Source organism: Medicago truncatula, chromosome 8 (genome assembly GCF_003473485.1).
Source record: "Medicago truncatula cultivar Jemalong A17 chromosome 8, MtrunA17r5.0-ANR, whole genome shotgun sequence".
In the NCBI taxonomy this organism is placed as follows: Eukaryota; Viridiplantae; Streptophyta; class Magnoliopsida; order Fabales; family Fabaceae; genus Medicago; species Medicago truncatula.
Window position 1 is genome coordinate 9,262,504 of NC_053049.1, and position 18,392 is coordinate 9,280,895.

The following is an 18,392-nucleotide window of genomic DNA, read 5'->3' on the forward strand; positions in this document are numbered from 1 at the left end:
GATTTTGAACATCATTAAGGGGCAAGAAAAGAAGAGGCGTGCCATTTGATGGAGTTTGATTTAAATTAGTGCTTGACTTTAATTTGCATTCACTTTTATCACAATGTCGATCATATTTTACCTTAATTATATGGGATCCTAATCTTTTGCATCAGTCATTCTACAGTTTAGTTTGATCCTCCTCAAGCATCGCTCTTAGAAAGAATAGTTAAGAGTGAAATGAGATGTTCTAGAGAAATAGAGAGAAAATGAGTAGATAGAGAATTTTCAATTCCCTTCAAATTAACTTGTTATTCTTTATGAGTGCACGTCACATAGTGGCACTAGAGAATAAAATAGAAAATCAAGATATAGTGAATTTATGAGAGAAATAGAGAAACTATGATACATCTTTGGCCCTGTTTTTTTCTACTTCTCGAAGAATATAAATCAAATACAATATCAATTAAATACTTATTAAAAAAATATCTTTTTAGAATGTATAAAATTGAGTAAAATGAGCTTTAGTAAAAAGTTGTTGAACGCTACTTTAGAACTATTTGTTAGTAACAAACTATACATATATTTTGGACAAGGCATATTGTAACAACTATGCATATCTTTCTTACTAAAAAAAACTATACATATTTTTTTCAATGATACCAACAATGTAACAACTATAGTATTCTTTTAACTAAATTTGTTATAGGGTTTGGAAATGAAAAAACCAACCATTAGATTCAAAGTTTTGTACAATATTTTGTCAAACAACTTTTAACTTAAAAACTCCGTCAAAAAAAAAAAAAACTTTTAACTTAAAAATATTGTAAAACTAAAAATAATAAAGTAACCAAACAACTTTAACTTCTTTCTTAAAACCATTAATTTTATTTTTGTTTTAAAGTAGCTTTTAAACTGTACAAAAGTCAGGCCAAACCATGTCTATCAAGGTTGTAATTAAGTAATTAGATACCAATGATCAATATCAATTTTTTTGTCAAGTAATTAGGCTCAAGTGGTTAATATATATTATATATAAATAAAATAGTTTGTTTTGGCTCTTTTGAGCTGGTTTTTTCTCTTTCCAAAATCACCTTCAACTTTTAATACAACGTATAACATAATTTTTTTCTCTTTCCAAAATTACCCTAAACTTTCAATAAAGAAATAGAGAAACTAATGAAGATTGTGATTAATTAAATAGATACCAATGATTAATATCAATTTTTTTTAGTCAAGTAATTAATCTCAAGTGGTTAATATATATATATATATATATATATATATATATATATATATATATATATATAAAATCTGTTTTGTCTTTTTGGGTGGTTTTTTCTCTTTTAGGCCAAATATCACTTTTGGTCCTTTTAGTTTGACAAAATTCTCAAAATAGTTCTTTTAAGTTTTGAAAGTTTCAATTAGGTCTTTATAGTTTGACAGAATTCTCAAGTTAGTCAGTTAAGTTTTAAAAGTTTCAAATAGGTCCTTTTAGTTGATAAACTATTTCACTGTTACCTCTTCTGTCAGGCTCTGTTTAACTGATGTTCATGTAGCCTTTAAGTTGTTGACTTGGATCAAAATGATGCCTTTTAAAAGTTCGAGGATGTCAAAACGTTATGTTTAGCGGTCACAAATGATCATTTATAATGCTAGAAAGACATCTATTTACAATAACAAATGCCTTTCTAACACTATTAAACGATATTTATAGTCCTAGAATGATCATTTGTGATGATTAAACGTAACGTTTTAACACCCTGGAGCTTTTAAAAGGTAGCGTTTTGCTCCAAGTCAACAACTTAATGGCTACATCAATTAATTATTAACTGACAGCAAGGGTAACGGTGAAATAGTTTATCAACTAAAAGACCTATTTGAAACTTTTGAAACTTAAAGGACTAACTTGGAAATTCTATCAAACTAAAAGGATCTAATTGAAACTTTCGAAACTTAAAAGACTAACTTGGGAATTCTGTCAAACTAAAATGATCAACGTGGTATTTGGCTAATATTTATTTATCAGACTTTACTTAGACCAAATTTTAAATTATTCGCTTTCCCCTATATATTTGGGTGGATTCTAGGGTGAGGGTTCTAACAAGTCCCTCATCGGTGGACCATTGTGAAAAACATTAATAGCCATTTGATTAATCTAATTGCTTGTATCCTACCATACACTCTTTACACAATATCACGCTTCTTTGTTTTCTTCTCTCTAGCCTTTTCCGTTTCTATTTTTCTGCTCACTTAGCATTGATAACCTCCCTTATATTAAATCAAACCGCTCCAAAAAAAGAATCAAATGCGGCTCCATCTTCCTCCCTCACTCCCTAATCAAGCTTACGATATCTCATTCAATTTAGTTACTTTTTAATTCCAATAAAAGTTGATAGATTAAAATATGAATATCTAGTGGGAAGTGATGTGAAAATTTTGAGTCAAACTTTACATATGGATCTATGTCGCTAAGCCCCTTTTCTGATTCACTTTTGTGTTTTTATCAAATGACAGTTAGAAGATGATGGAAAATAACATAAAAGAGTGCAGACGCTGGATAAAAGATTCAGATAGGCTAAGTAGAGAGAGAAAGAAATTGGATCAGGTGAGGTGATGGATAATTAGATAATGTGGCTGCTTTTAATCTAACGATGAAATTGAATGATCCATTGGTGAGGGACTTAATTGCTCCCTCACCCTAGAATCCACCATATATTTGAGTATTAATAAAAGATAATCAACTTCTTTTTTAAATTTTCTCTCCGGTTTGGATCCTCTACCCTATAGTAGGGTGTTGTATAGTTAGATTTCAAAACGGAAACCTAAATTTGTTTCTCTAGCTTTTATTTTTACGCAAAAGTTGTTTCTCTTCCTAAATCTTATGGTCCCTAGGTTTCTTCTCACCCTTTTTTTTTTTGAAGGGTTGTTTTTTTTTAGCTAAGGCGGCACACAACAAAAAATAACAGAATTCAATAATTCCTAAATGGCCACATCTTCTATACAATCTCTCTCTAGCCAAATTTCATTCGTTAGATTTTTTCCTCTCAAACGAAACATCTTCCTTTAAAATAAATAATAATAATAATAATAAGGGAAATGCTAACTGGTGCCTCAGGGACACTCGTTAAAGATATGAAAAAGGAAATTATATAATAGTTAATGCATTGAAATTGTGTAATTAATTTATAATAAAGTCAGACAGTTTTCTTATAATAATAATAATAATATCTAAGGGGCAATTTTTGGCCGAATTTGAGTATCCAGAATAATTAAGAATATAACTCCAAATTATGTAACCCCAATTCTAAACCATCGGTTATTGAATCACTTTATTTTTTTTTTTATGGACCAATTTGATAATGGCAATTTCAATCAATGACTCTTCAAAAAGGAAAAGATACAAAATTTTAGCCCTACTTACAATCAATTCATTCTTTTCGATTATCTTATCTTTCCAAAAGAGTGGTGCACCATTCTCACCCGTAAAAGAGAAAAAAATCTTCAATAAAAGTATAGAAAAGCATCACTATCTTGCATTAAAGTTCTCATCAAATTAATAAGAAAATTAACTTCATTCGGAAAACCAACATTCTGTGGTCATTCACCTTCAGCAAAAAAAAAAAAAAAACCTAACTAAGTTTTATACTAGAAATTTACATGACCAAATCATTGCAAACATGAAACCATGATTCAAGGTTTAAGACTCAAAAGAAGATAATTTTTCATGTAAATTTATTCTTCTTCTTTCTTCTTCCAACTTCATGGTTTTCTCACAAACCAAAACAACCAACATGTTGATGATGAAGATTTTTGTCTCTATCAATCAAACCACGAACGTTTCTGAATTCTTCAACATGACAAGGAATAGTAATGGTTCCTTTTTGATCAAATCCATATTCTTCTTCTGCTTCTTTCAATAGTTGAATGAAAAGAGGGTGATTGAAGTACATCACCGGCACAACAAACCTTTGTTGTTCTTCTCCTAGACCAACTTTTATCGCCATAAACCCTTTTGGAACACCTTTGAACTCTTGCTTATGTTGAAGATGGTGTCTATGCAAATGAAGATTCTTTGGACTCTTTTCAACCAAACCCATTTTTGCTAAACCCAAAAGGAACACAAAGAGACCAAAAGACTCAAAAACTTTGAAGTGAAAATATATTGAAACTAAAGGAAAACTGGTTCTGGATATTTTATAGCTTTTTTGATGAAGATAAGGGAAGAGTATCCCATAGGGTTTGAAAAGATGGTCATGGTTTGATAATGATAATTATAGAGTAATAACAAATGGAAAACGCATAAATAACATGAAGACTTTGAGAATATATAAGGAGGGGACTGGGGAGAGAGGAGGCAATGAATTCAATGAGTAGGGCCACTAGGTTTTAGACTTTTAATAGGATTGTACACCGTTTGATCTTGGTTGGTGATGATAATCACCATATTTTGTGGATCAATCGGATTATTCCAACAAATTTAGAGGAGGAATAGGGAAGTTAGTTGGAATTCCATTTGGCTAAGAAAAGTCTTGCCAACACTTTAATACTTATTTATTCACACAAAAAAACAAAAAAATATTTGTGAGGGGGTTTCACACAAAAAACAATTGAATACTTTGATTAACTAAAAATAGTTTGTTTTTAAGTTTGCTATTATTTAGGCATGCATAGATTTCGATTTAATTTTTTTTATACATATTTCCATTTGTTTAATTTTAAATTTGAAAAAAAGGGATAATTTTAGAATACATTTTTTTTTTACAAGGTAATTTTAGAATACATGTTTGAGGTAATTTTCCTCAAGAAAAAAAAATGTTTGAGGGTAATTTTCCTCAAGAAAAAAAAAGTTTGAGGGTAATTTAAATATATATTAAATATATATACTATATATAAAGAAAACTACCCCTCTCAGCACTTTTAGACTGACTTTTTCCTTTTCAAAAATACCCTTAATTTTCAATACAAATAACACATGTAACAAATATATAAGAATAAATTTAAATATCAAAACAAATGTAACAAACACGATATATATATATATATATATATGTCTGATTTTTTTTCTTTATTATTTAAAAAGTGTAATAAACTAGATGATTATATTTATATTTACTTTTTTATTATCCAATTATACCCTTAAACAAATTTTTCTATAATAAAGATAATATTTAGGTTATATTCTGTTTGTTATGATTTGAAAGCAACAAACATTTATATTTTTAATTTTAATCAAAATATTATAAAAAAAAACACCGTTCATAATTCAAACGTTAGCGCAATAAAAAAAAACGGAAAGACGGGTATGTGAGTGCCCATCTTTTCGCTAGTTTGCTATAACAAAAAATATAATTATTCAAAAAAAAAATTACATGTTTCCCCTCTAATTTTCGTATTGATGTAGAAGTATAGATGATATCTGCGTTTAACGGTAGTGGGTTGACAGTCTAAAACAACTTTGCACACACAACCTATCTAAACATTTAAAATTGTCACATCAATTAATATTTTTAATTTGTATGACAATTCTAAATGTTTTAATTAATTATATGTGCGATGTTTTTTAACTATCAACTCACCACCGTAAATATTCTAAATACTGCCTCTACAAAAATTTATAAATTATCTACCCAGACCATAAGAAAATGCCACAATAAATATACCATGGCAACAACTGAGAACATCTCCACAATTTAAGTAACTAACCTCTATTCATAAACTTATTATAAGATCTCAAATTTTATAATGAATTGATGTAAGTTTTTTTAAAAAATAAACAACAATTAGATGTAATGTTAATCATTAGTGTAATATTGTTTTTAAATAAATAATGCAACGATTTTTAGTAAGCATTTATTTCTTTAATTTGGAGAAAAAGATAAATTTCACTAAACTAATAAAGATATTCTGACTTTATTAGTGACTAATTTTACTAATGAAATCAGACTTTATATTTAAACAAAGTCTTATGAGGCAGAATCTAGTGGCACCCCTAATCAGTTACTATTTTATTTCTTGAGCCAAGTGTGTCATGCTGAACGCATGATAGGTTTTGTATTTTGTGAAGCCCATAATGGTAGATCATGAATAAATTATTTCACGAAAAGCAAAGTCAACCTAAAAATTGCCGTTCTGTTTTTGCAGCAAGTTGGTGTTGTATATTCACTTATCCACAAAGATTCCTTTCCCTTTCACGCAGAAAATTGTTTTATTTTTAAGGAACGCATAAAATAATTAGATAACGAAAAAATGAAAGGAAAAATATAATTGAATCTATTCCTTTTTATCTTTTTCTCTTTTTGATAATATGAGTATATTTCTTTTAAGAAAATGTGTTCCGTTTGTTTTATATTTTATTTTTATGGTGGCCATCGAGATTATTCAATTCATGAAGACTAAAACCAAAGGTAATGATGGTTACATGATGCTCGAGCTGTATATTAGCAAAGTTTATAATCGAGTAGATTGAGATTATCTTAAGGAAATCATGATCAAGATGGGGTTTAATAACCGGTGGATCTATTGGATGTTTTATGTGTGTGGAATCAAATGATTACTATGTTCTTGTTAACAATGATGCGGTGGATCCTATAATACCAAGTCGAGGTTTACAACAAGGGGATCATCTCTCCCCTTATATCTTCATCATTTGTGTGGAGGGCTTGTCCTCCTTAATTCCCCACGCCAAGGAGAGGGGCGATACCCATGGCACTTCTATTTGAAGGGGCGCCCCTCCGGTCTCTCAGAGTTGAAGAGCATCATGCGCAAATTATGAAAAACATCCTTATTCTGTACGAGGAAGACTCTGGTAAAGCTATTAGTCTTCGCAAATCATAGATATATTGCAGCAGGAATGTTCCTGACATTTTAAAGACTTCCATCACATATATTTTGGGGGTTCAATTTATGTTGGGTACATGTAAGTATTTGGGACTTCCGTCCATGATCGGCAGAGATAGAACAACAACTTTTTCTTCTATTAAGGGTGGAGTGTGGCAAAAAAATAAATTCTTGGAGCGACATATGTCTATCCAAAGCATGTCGTGAGGTAATGATTAAATTAGTTGTGCAGGCCATCCCGTCTTAGGTTATGAGCATTTTTCTCCTTCCTACCTCTCTTATCAATACTATTGAGAAGATGATGAACTCAATTTGGTGGGGTTACGGTGGTTCAAACAATAGTGTTATTCATTGGATGTCTTCGGAAAAGTTGTCGATGCATAAAAATTATGTTGGTATAGGTTTCACGGACCTTACTACTTTCAATTTGGCAACGCTAGGCAACAAGGCATAAAGATTCAAACTGATCCAAATTCTTTGGTTTCCTGGTTATTTAATTTAAAGCTCGGTAGTTCCCCACTTAGAGTTATCTTACGACCAACCTAGGTAACAATCCAAAATTTGTGTGGTAGAGTATCTTGCGAGCTCGATTTATTGTTATAGGTGGTGCATCGGGCCAGAAAATTCTATTCCCATCCTTGATGAACCATGGCCTTTGAGTGGATGTCATATCGATGGAAATATTCTATCGACGCATTATGTTTGTAATCTTCTATAAATAGCCTAATCGATATTTCGTGTGAGAGTTGAAACCACGACATAACCTATGCTATTTTGAGTACTCCATTACCAGAACATATCCCGGATAATAAATTGGTTTGGAAAGCCGAGAAAAATAGGTTGTACTCTGTTAAAAGTGCTTACATGCTTTGTGTGGAAATGTTGGTTGCAACATCCCATATTCGACGATCAGGTTATTGGTATGGTATTTGGCGCCTAAATGTAAAAAAGAAAAAAAAAAGTGAGTCCACTCATGAAGACTTGGGGCATGCAATTTTTTATTGCCCTTTTTCTACACAAGTTTAGTGAGTGTCTGGAATATGGGACAATATTCATAAAGTTGTTCGCACTACTACTTCAACATCAGAAGCAATCTTCTTATTACTACAACAACTCACGTCGGACAATCTTCTTATTATGGTAAGATATTAATGAGCTATGTGCACAAGTGGTAGAGTGAGCATTTTATTTGACAGAGGAATGTAAGTTAGCAAATGTTCCTAAGAGCATATCAATTTTGACCAATACGCTTCGATCACAATAGTTTCAATGGTGATACCTAATTCTATTGTTGAACCAGCAAGCCAACTTCTCAATGAGCCTCAAACTGCCGGCTCAAATATAATATTAATGGCTCTTTTTTGAGTCATCTGAACATAACATGGATATGTATGTGCCTGTGAGATGATGAGGGTGATTTTGTTTTGTCCAAAACATTGTGTGTTACTTAGTTGTGCACCGTAGATGTGGATAAAGCGCTAGGTTTATTTCATGTGTTTCAGTGGATCAGTGATATGCAATTTGATAATGCCAACTTCGTGCTTGATTCAAAAACAACTATATATGCATTCCATATGAACCGGGTTGATGCTACGGAGTTTGGTCGCGTCATAACAACTTGAAGGAATTTTTTCGCCACCCAATTTACAAACTATAAGGTTGCATTTAATAGGAGACAAGCAAACAAGGTGGCTCATGCTTTTGCAGAGGTAGCCACATTATGAGCTAGTTCCACTACTTAATTATTTTAATGTACCTCATTGTATAAACACTTTTATTATTAATGAAATGATATAGACATCTTTTATTAAAAAAATATATATGTACTGAAAATGTAAACTTTTTGTACATATACATCATATCAAGTTTTGCCAAGTAGATATATATTTATGGAGATGTTTTATGAAGTAATCTAAGAATGTGTGATCATGAAGAGATGTTATTAGAAGCATGCGTAAAACAATTTTAGATTGTCTGTAAACGAATAAACCCCTATTTTTGTTTCTAAAATTATCATTTTAGTTTCAATTTGTTTTTTGTATTCAAATATTTGAAAGAAAAATTAAAAATCATTGTATGTCTAGCTATCAGTAATAATTTATTTCCCTTTTTTTATGTAAACAAATTTAGGTTGAAAGAGGACTTAGAAATATATTTATAAAGAATCATACACATGTTCAACCCAAGAATTGGTATAAAATTTAAACCAAATCCTCTAGGTTTGTCGAACATCCCCAAAAGAGTTAACGAACTCAACATCATTTCGTCTGGCTTTCGGGTACGACACAGTTTTACCAGTGGAGATCTATGTACAATCAGCCAGAGCACAAAGACAAATGAAAATTCCAACAGATCAATATTGAAATATGATTTTTGATGACTTGGTTGATGTAGATGAAGAAAGGCTGACTGCATTTGACGGACTTTTAAGACAAAAAGAACACATTGCAAAGGCCTATAATAAAAAGGTAAAATACAAATCTTTCAACAATGGAGATTTGGTTTGGAAAGTACTTTTTCCTATGGACAAAAGAGACAAAGTCTTAAGCAAATGGTCATCGAATTGGGAAGGACCATTTGAAGTCATACAAGTATTTTCAAATGGTGCTTACGAAATAGAAGAATTGGCTTCCGACAAAAGAATATTCAGAATAAGTGGTAAGTATTTGAAAAAATACAGGTCTATCTTGCAGGAAGTCAACATAACACAAAAGTAGTTCTTACGAGAAACGAAAAACACGACATTATGATTAAAATAAAATTAATTCCAAGAGTCTAAAGTCTTAGATATTGTCGAGTATTGCTAGAAAAGCATTGGAAATCAAAATGGCATTTTCATTAAGTCAAAAGTCAACTAAAGGGCCAAAATACAATGTTGAGATGTGGATACAACCATTAAATTCAATTCGACACCCTAGTTACAGAGGCTAGTTTTTGGCCCTAAAAAGGGAAAACCTAAAATCTCGCGTTTTCTATGAAATGAAAGCGGACAAGAAACCAGATGATTTCGACATCGAGACAGCAGAAAAGACAAAGATCGGACATTGAGTATTCGCCGTCTACCCCTGGAAGTGGTTGAATGAGCCTGGACTTCCTCTCGTTGCCTTTACAGGTACCGTCGGAGTCGCAGGTGAGCCTAAACACCAAGCCTCGAGGAAGAAACCTCAAATGGAAATGACCTCTAATGTTCATGATAGCCCACCTGCTACGAGCTAATTCCCGACGCTCAAAAAGGTCTTGGAATACAGGGAAAATTTCATCCACCGGGAGCCCGTCTTCAGCCATCACGTTCAATATCATCAGGAAATAATTGGCCCCATCTTATCCATGGATGATTACTGCACGCAGGATATGCTTGATCTACTTTACGTTAGGATCCCGTTGTTTGAAAAGTTGAGACGCCAACGTTATGCAGAACATTGAATGCCCACTATCAGAAAGTTGTTGCATGAAGGCACACTTTTCTGCACAAGGCTGAGGTCAGAATGATAGAACATTTAGCTGATTGGCAGAGCCCTAAGCACCTCATGGTCTCTGGAAAGTTTTCGATGTCGGACGGAGGTTGCCCTGAATCTGAAAAGGTTTTTAATGCCAGAAACTACATTTTTTCTGAGGATAGGGAGAAAAACGTCATCTGGAAAATTCTCCGTTTTTTGCAAAATGCAAGTTTTCTGAAGAAGGAAGATGATTAGAAAGAGAAGGGATACATGTGTTTTATAAGCGACAAAATGGTCAAAGAAGTGGGTATGACAAGCCCTTTTTTGTGGTTCAGCAGTCGCCACATGTCTCCAAAGAGGGCGTGAATTTTCTAGTTGGTGGGAAAGTTTAAGATCTCGAGGGGAACCGATCAACAAGAAGGAGGCGTTGTAATGATGATGAATGGGGAAAATGCGAAAGATTCGAAGATGATGGGTTAACGCAGTCACCTAGCATCCCAGGATAGATGGAGAAGCCCACTAACTTTTCAACTATATGGAAGTGGTGGTCCATTGAATCTCGAAGTCATGTGACAAGAGGGATTTTGAAAAGACTACTCATGAAGTTCATGATTACCATGGCGTCATGCTTTAAAACACAGAGTTTTTCAAAAATGCCAATCTTCTCCTTCGAAAATTTTCGGTCGAAAATGGCCTTTTTGCAGGAATCGAAGTCTTTTCCTTCAACCTGAGGAGTTCGACGAAATGTGGATTTAATGCGAAAGGGTTCAAAAACCTTAGAGTTCGACAAGACGTGAGTCAGGATGCAAGACCGTCGAAGCAAAACAATTCCTGTTGAGGCGGAAAGATTTCGAATTTCAAAGAGAAATAGTTTCCTCAATGGAAAATGTGGGAGACAAGCGGTTGTCCAAATGGAAGAAGTATAAATAGTAGTTTTCCATAGGGAAAACGGGTCGCAAATCACATATAGAAATTCTACAACACTCGAAGTACCGGTGCGAGAGAAAATAGTTATACAAAATGTATGTAAAGGATTTGTCGAACTACCTTTATTTTTAATGCAATGCAATTTATCTTTTTTTTAAGTTTCTGCACTTTTAACTTTTAGTCTTTTATTTTGCATTTACTGCGTTTCTTTTTACTTTAATTTTTTTTTTTGTCGAAAGACATCATACGGTCTCGTTGTGTTCATTAAGCAACCTATGAACTTGATGAACGCGAACTCTTTTTTCTTAAAAACAAATGCACATGTCTTAGAATTTCTGGTTTGATCTTGCTTGCAATAATCAAAATCAACCCTTATTGTTTACCAAAAACACGAGTGCCTTTTTTGTTTTGTAATTTTTTTTTATTAATAATACATAGGTGCATTTGACATTGGGAGGTCACCATAGTTAAGATTTCAAAATATCGTATTACGGTAACTATGTGTGTCAACCTAGTTGAGATGTCAATCATCATAATTAATGTATGTTGTATTTATTGTTTAAAAAATGAAGTAATATTTAAGGGATCATTTTCTTAAACTTGGTTTAGGGCCTATAAAATATTAGAAACGGTCATGAGAGTTGTTGGTGATAATCATTCTCCCTCGACGAAAGTTAACACTTAACAGTGCAGGAGCATTTGTACATTATTTTTACTTTAATTGTTGTAGCATTTGCACATCTTTAACTTTATAAGCAATGAAATAAAACATGTAATTAAAACACTACCATTAGTCTATGTATGACTTAAGCTGCCTCGAACCTGCACACAACAATGATGAAGAGAACAAACACACTGCCACAGCAATCCACACAGTAATCCTTTGAGTTTGAGGTTGTTACTTCCCAAAATATGTTATTTTCTAAATTCAGATTTCAATTTTTTTTAAAAAATAATTTTCTAGTGTACTTTTTGAATCACAAAAAACAAAATGCTGATATATATATATATATATATATATATATATATATATATATATATATATATATATATATATATATATATATTTTATATAATAGAAGTTATTTTTGAGAGATTAAAAAAAAGTTTAAAAAAATGGGAAAGAGATTGAATAAAAATGAACAATTTAACTCTAACTGTGTCAGCATCGTCCCGCCATCCTAAATTTTGATACCAAAAATAAATGCACTATAATAAATACATAGACAATTTCTTATGTCACTCTACCAGCTTCTCGTTCCTCCTACGGCAACTTAGAGAGGTGTATTGGATTAGGATTTTAAAAGACTATTTTAATAAAAAAAAATCTTTAAGATTTTAAAAGACGGTGTATTGATTCTGTGAGATTTTAAAAGACTTTTTATGTAAAAGACATTATACACTCAAGTTTTTAAAGGATTTATCACACTGACTTTTAAGGATTTCAAAAGATTTTATGTGATTTTAAAATTTCAAAAGATTCAATGAATTTTAGGGGAAAAAGAACAAACTTACAAGCGTGAATGATAAAAATAATGAAAAAATAAATTCTAGTGTTTGAATAAAGAAAAATAAAACCAATAAAAAATTCTTTTACTATTGATTTTCAAATTTTAAGAATTTTATGAATTTTATAAGATTTAAAGGGACTTTAAAACACTCTAACACATTATTCTCAATACACATTTTTTATTTGTTAAAAATGTTATTCCCACAAAATTCAATTGTACATGTTTAAAATTATGCCAACACTTGCAAATCTTTCCAAAAAAAAATATTGTGTCAGCCATTACAAATCAGTCGAGTTACATGAGTATACTGAGTGTTAACTCAGTCAAACTCGTTAAACCTTCCAATTTTACCAGAAACCGATTTTACCTCAGAGTTAACACGATTTTTGTACCTAAAAACGTAAACTCGGTAATCTCGAAGAGTTAACACTCGATTTGCGGAACATTGATTACGACATACTCTCTATCATAATATTCTCAATACAATTTTTTATTTTTTTGAGATAGAGAGAGGGAGAGATGGGGGATGAGAGATGAAAGAGAGAGAGAATGGAGAGATAGAGAAACGAAGAGAGAAAGGGGAGAGAGAGAGAGAGAGAGTAACTTTTAAAAGAAAAACAATCTCAAGAAATCTCATCTTTTCATGAAAGACTTTTTCTTGTTAAAATTACACTACAAAATCCCACAAAATTCATCAAAATCCAATTTATTAAACAATCCTTCGAAATTTGAATGATTTTGAATACCACAAGACTTTTTTTAAGTGATGAAAATTTTTGATTGAATACCTCAAGACTTTTTTAAAATGACAAAGAGTCTTGATTGAATATCACAAGACTTTTTTTAAATTGCAAAAAGTCTTGACCACAAGACTTTTTCATAATTAAAAAGTCTTTTAAAATCTCATAGAATCATAATCCAATACATCCCCCTTAGATTATATAATCTATACTTATTAATAAAGGCAATACTTTTTGGTTTGGTGTAGCCTATTTTACATTCCAATTTTATCCTCTAACTTCAACTTATTATGTAACTTTCAATTTTAACAGTTTTTTTTTTAATGAAAAGGCAGCAGTTTTTTTTTTTTTTTTATGAAAGACAACAATTTTTTTTTATTGAATCAAAGAGAGCACATTCATATCAACTTCCAAAAAATCCTCTCTTAACAAAGATTTTTATTCAACTTTAACTTTTCATCAAACCACTAGGATTCATGGCAATTTACTGTCCCAAACTTGCAAGTGGTACAAGAAGGTGTACTAAATATTGTTTCTATCTTTTCCTCCCATTATCTCCTCAAAAACATTATTTCCTATTCGCATCACTTCAAAATTAAATTGGTGAAATGGAAAGAGATTGCTTCAAGAGAAATCAAAATAATTGAAGAATAGTGAAGATCAAAGTGAGTGGAAAGCATCATTGCAAACAAAGGTATCTAAATTTATATCATAGATGAGACCATTATTTGATTAGATCATTATGATACCATTATTTGATTAGATCATTATCTATCTGTAGCATATATAAATCCAAAGCATTGTTTTGATGTAACCTATTTTACTTCCCATTTTACCGTAAACTAAAATGCCATTGTTGCTATTCATAAATCAATCCCACTTAGAATTGAGCAGTTTTATGCGGTTCCACAATTTTTCCCAAGAGAGACAAACAATTGAAGGAGCATCAAGGTTAGAAGTTTTTATAATTTGTTTGAATTTTTTTCCATTAATTAAACTCTGCAGAATTTTGACTGTATGTTTCACTCTCAATTTCAATCTATTTTAATTAACATTTTCATTCTAATGTTGCAATACACTCTCATTTGCTGGTTGCACAATCTTACTTGATGGCGGATTGTACAAGAACAGCCAAAAGGATGCAATTACTTAAGAACTAAGACTACCGTGGACACATATATAGTAGAAGTGGCTTCATAGATGTTTTATTTTATAGTGATTTTTTTTCTTATATGCATTTGAATTCCTCGGCAACGAATTACATTACCATCATGAATATGTTTTTTTGGTTAATCCTCTAGGTGCAACAGTTAGAGTTTGTATCTGCAAGTTATGCTTTGATGAGTTCTTATGTTAATTTTATTTTTTAATAATGACGGTGTTCTTTTTTATCCATAGGGGCTCTCTACCTCTTGCAAGAGTTGATTGATGGTCCTGATATGCTTCCTAACATTTTGTGCTGTTTTAGAGTATGTTCTATATCCTGATTTTGTATCTTTGCATAAATATGTATGTGATTTGTACAAAAAAATAGAGAACAATGAATGTCTAAAGCATTCAAATGTCTATACTTTAGCGACATACAATGGTGGTGAAGAAGAAAAAATCCATATCAAATTGGAAATGAAACAAAATTATCAGAGAAAATATAATTGAGGTATATACATGAATCAAAGTGAGGGTCATTGTCTTGATTATATCTTCTGGTACATATTTACAAAAAATATTTTCTTTAGTAGTCTTTCATTTTCTTCATCAACATTTAATGGATGGGGGATGTCCAATATATGTTTGTTAGATGATATTTACCTGAATTGTTGTCATTCTATTTGTATTATATTTTTCAAAGAAAAAAAACTCTGAAAAAACAAGAGACGACGAAGATGGAAGAGGAATACCACATGCATGCCGCCACCGAAGAATGTAATAAGGCATGCCACACTTGACACTCCACCGCCAGGGTACCTTACACCATTGACGAGTCTACACTATAAAACGTTGAAAGGAAAGCTGCACACAACCCAGTACATCCATTAGTAAGCCAACATGGAAAGAGATTCATTCCATCCTTTTAAATTAATATATTTCTCTTTCTTTTGTGGACATTGAGAGTGTGGTGTCAATTGAGATGATGAACACATATTACACTTTGATGGTGAACTCTATATTTAGCAATTTTGATTCATGTATTGAAGAATGCTAGGTTTTTTGAATCAAAGAGGGAAGTAGTAGTATAAGCAAGCTTGAAAAAGAGGGCACGAGAAAGATCAAAGTACCAAGAGATGGTGCAAGCAATATAGAAACAAAGCCACATAGTGGGATGAAAAGATCAAGTAGTACTAGGATGAATATACATGCTCAAGTATTATGACACATAATTTGGAACAGTCCATAAATTATGGTTACCATTTTTGTTTGTTTAAGTCACTCGAGAAATTTGTGGCCTTCATGGTTTTTGTATGGTGTTGTTGTAATATATAAAGAATTGTAATATATTATTTTATTTGTAGATTCATGAAAATATATAAATTACATGCAAACTTAAAACAAAATCAATATTTTCACAAGAAACATATACAAATCTATAAACACATTAGCGCAGTAGAAAGAGCGGACAGACGGGAGTGCCCGTCCCGTCTGAACGCTAGTATAAATTGTGTAAAAGCACTTAAAAACACCCTCCAACATCCCTACAGTTTTTCGAATTTCATAATCCAAACAAAGTAAGGAGGGTGGAAAAAGAAATTGTCAAAGACTTATTGTATAGACAATAATGACCCAATATCAAGTATCCCAGCTCTATAAGAGTATTCCTCTTTACTAAATACACCACTCTCTCTTTAGAACCACCCCTCCTTACTAAATACATCCCACTCTTTTTTACCAAGACCATGAATTAGGTGGAACGTGTTGATGAAAAATCTGATTTCAAGGTGGTCCAAGAAGCAAACACTAGTTGTACACTCTACTCTATTAAGTTAATGAAAATACAACTTCAGATTATAAATTTTCTCTCTGCATCTTTCTCCTTGGTAATAACTTTCTCTGACTTTGCACAGCTTTTTCATCAATCGACCTTTTCTAATAGTGACGCACCAAGAAGATCTATATATGAATTTAGCCAGTAAAGGTTAAATGTCACTTTATTGTTCATACACCACATCTATATAAATAGAACATCAAATTTCTATCTAGGAAAGACTACCTAAAGCAGTAGGAGGGGGAAAAAAATGGAAGTTAAGAATTTGTGCACTTCTTTTATTATAAGCTTAAGAGATGAAATAGAAATAGAATTAACAGTAAACCCTTAATTTAATCTCTAAACTATTATTATCTTTCTAGTATATACTATATAGTGAAGAAACCATGTTAGGAGAGAGCAATTGATACCCTTAGGAACTAATTAAATTGACGATTTACTCTATAATTAAATCAAAATAGTCTAGAAGTCCTAGCTCAACTGGCAAATGTCGAAATTGTAAAGCCGGACGTTGTGACCCGAATTCGAACTCGGGACTTCACAGTTGTGTGTGAGTTTATTTTCAGTGGATTACCACTTCATCTAAGAAAAAAAAAAATCAAAATATACGTTTTATATGAGAGAGAGAACTTGTGTAAAAGCATCACTATAGAATTTTGATTAACATGGTTACAAAATAACTGTGAGTTTAGTGGATCAGTTCTGACATTAGTGCAACACTTTCGCAACCTGTTGACTTAGAATTAGCGAATCCAATTTCGATATATTTGGAGAGAGGGTAATTTATGTGTTCTTTGGTCCGTTAACTTCAATCTTTCTCTAAAGTCTTTAAAATGTACTTACTAGAATGAAGAATATACCTGGTGAACTCCATAGACTTTTTTTATAACATGACATGATTTTCATGTCTACGAATGTTCGGCTAATTTCTTAATTTTTTATTGAGCCTTTAATCCCCTTTTGTATCAAAATAAAAAGATATGATTCAGTCATGTTGGCATCACATCCCCTAAAAATAATCTGCAAATACATCTTAATAATACTAATGATACAAATAGAAAAAATGCAAAGAGATATGAGAGCATAAAGTATTCGGCCAATAGAAATTTACCAAATCAATAGCAAGGTAGTTTTTTTTTTTTTTTAAGGAAAATCTACACCAAGGTAATTGTGATGCCTATTTCTATATAACTCCAAGGAAATAAACAAGGGAGACTATGCCACCTAGTGAAATTACAGATGAAAACCAGAATTTACACATAATAAGTTTCTAAGGGACAAAAATGGGGCAAACATTAGCCAAAAAAAGAATCATTTTAGCCAACCTCAATCATATGCTTGTTCAACTGCTAATATGACAACATTCAAATTTGGGTCACTAGAATTATTTTTCAGTTTCGGTCACTGGAATATGTTGAGTCTTGTGATGTCTGTAACTTGAGTGGTTTCAAATTTATGACAGTATCAGTTACCATAAATTTCCACGATTCCAAAAGGTAAACATCTTCAATGCTTAACATTCTAGTAGTTTCAAATTTATGATAGAATTGGCTACCTTTAAAAATGACTTGGGGATATGGGAGCAACAATATGTCAATGCTCCACAACCACAATAGAGGTAGATGCCACATCTGTATTCAAAAATTATGAGTCACTTTGTTAGAACATCAACCGGTAACAAAAGATTAAATAAGAGAACAAAAGAGAAAGACAATGAACACACAATATTTGTTAACTGCCAATTATGCCTACCTTCAGTGACGGATCCAAAAATTTTAATAAGGGAGGTCAAGTTATATCATAAAAATTTATATAAAATTTTATAAACGCGTAAGCGTGCGAAAATTATACAAGCTATATTTATAATTGCCCTAAAATGTTGATTTTTTTTTTTTTAAATATTTATCCGTTTCTAGCAGAGTATAAAAAATATAACCATAATTAATTATTTTTCACCACCAACGTAGCGTTAGTCACA

The 18,392-nt window shown here is 31.6% G+C and overlaps 1 protein-coding gene across 1 annotated transcript; it reads right to left on the bottom strand.

Annotated features, from left to right (window-relative positions):
* Positions 1 to 3,380: 3,380 nt before the first annotated feature.
* Positions 3,381 to 4,480, bottom strand: LOC11443393 (auxin-responsive protein SAUR32). The gene has a single exon (XM_003627449.4). The coding sequence runs from the start codon at positions 4,077 to 4,079 to the stop codon at positions 3,753 to 3,755; it is 327 nt and encodes a 108-aa protein (XP_003627497.1). The 5' UTR covers positions 4,080 to 4,480; the 3' UTR covers positions 3,381 to 3,752.
* Between the last annotated feature and the right edge of the window lie 13,912 nt (positions 4,481 to 18,392).

Coding starts and splice junctions, on each gene's coding strand:
- LOC11443393 (XM_003627449.4), bottom strand. CDS start 4,079: ATGGGTTTGGTTGAAAAGAGTCCAAAGAATCTTCATTTGCATAGACAC.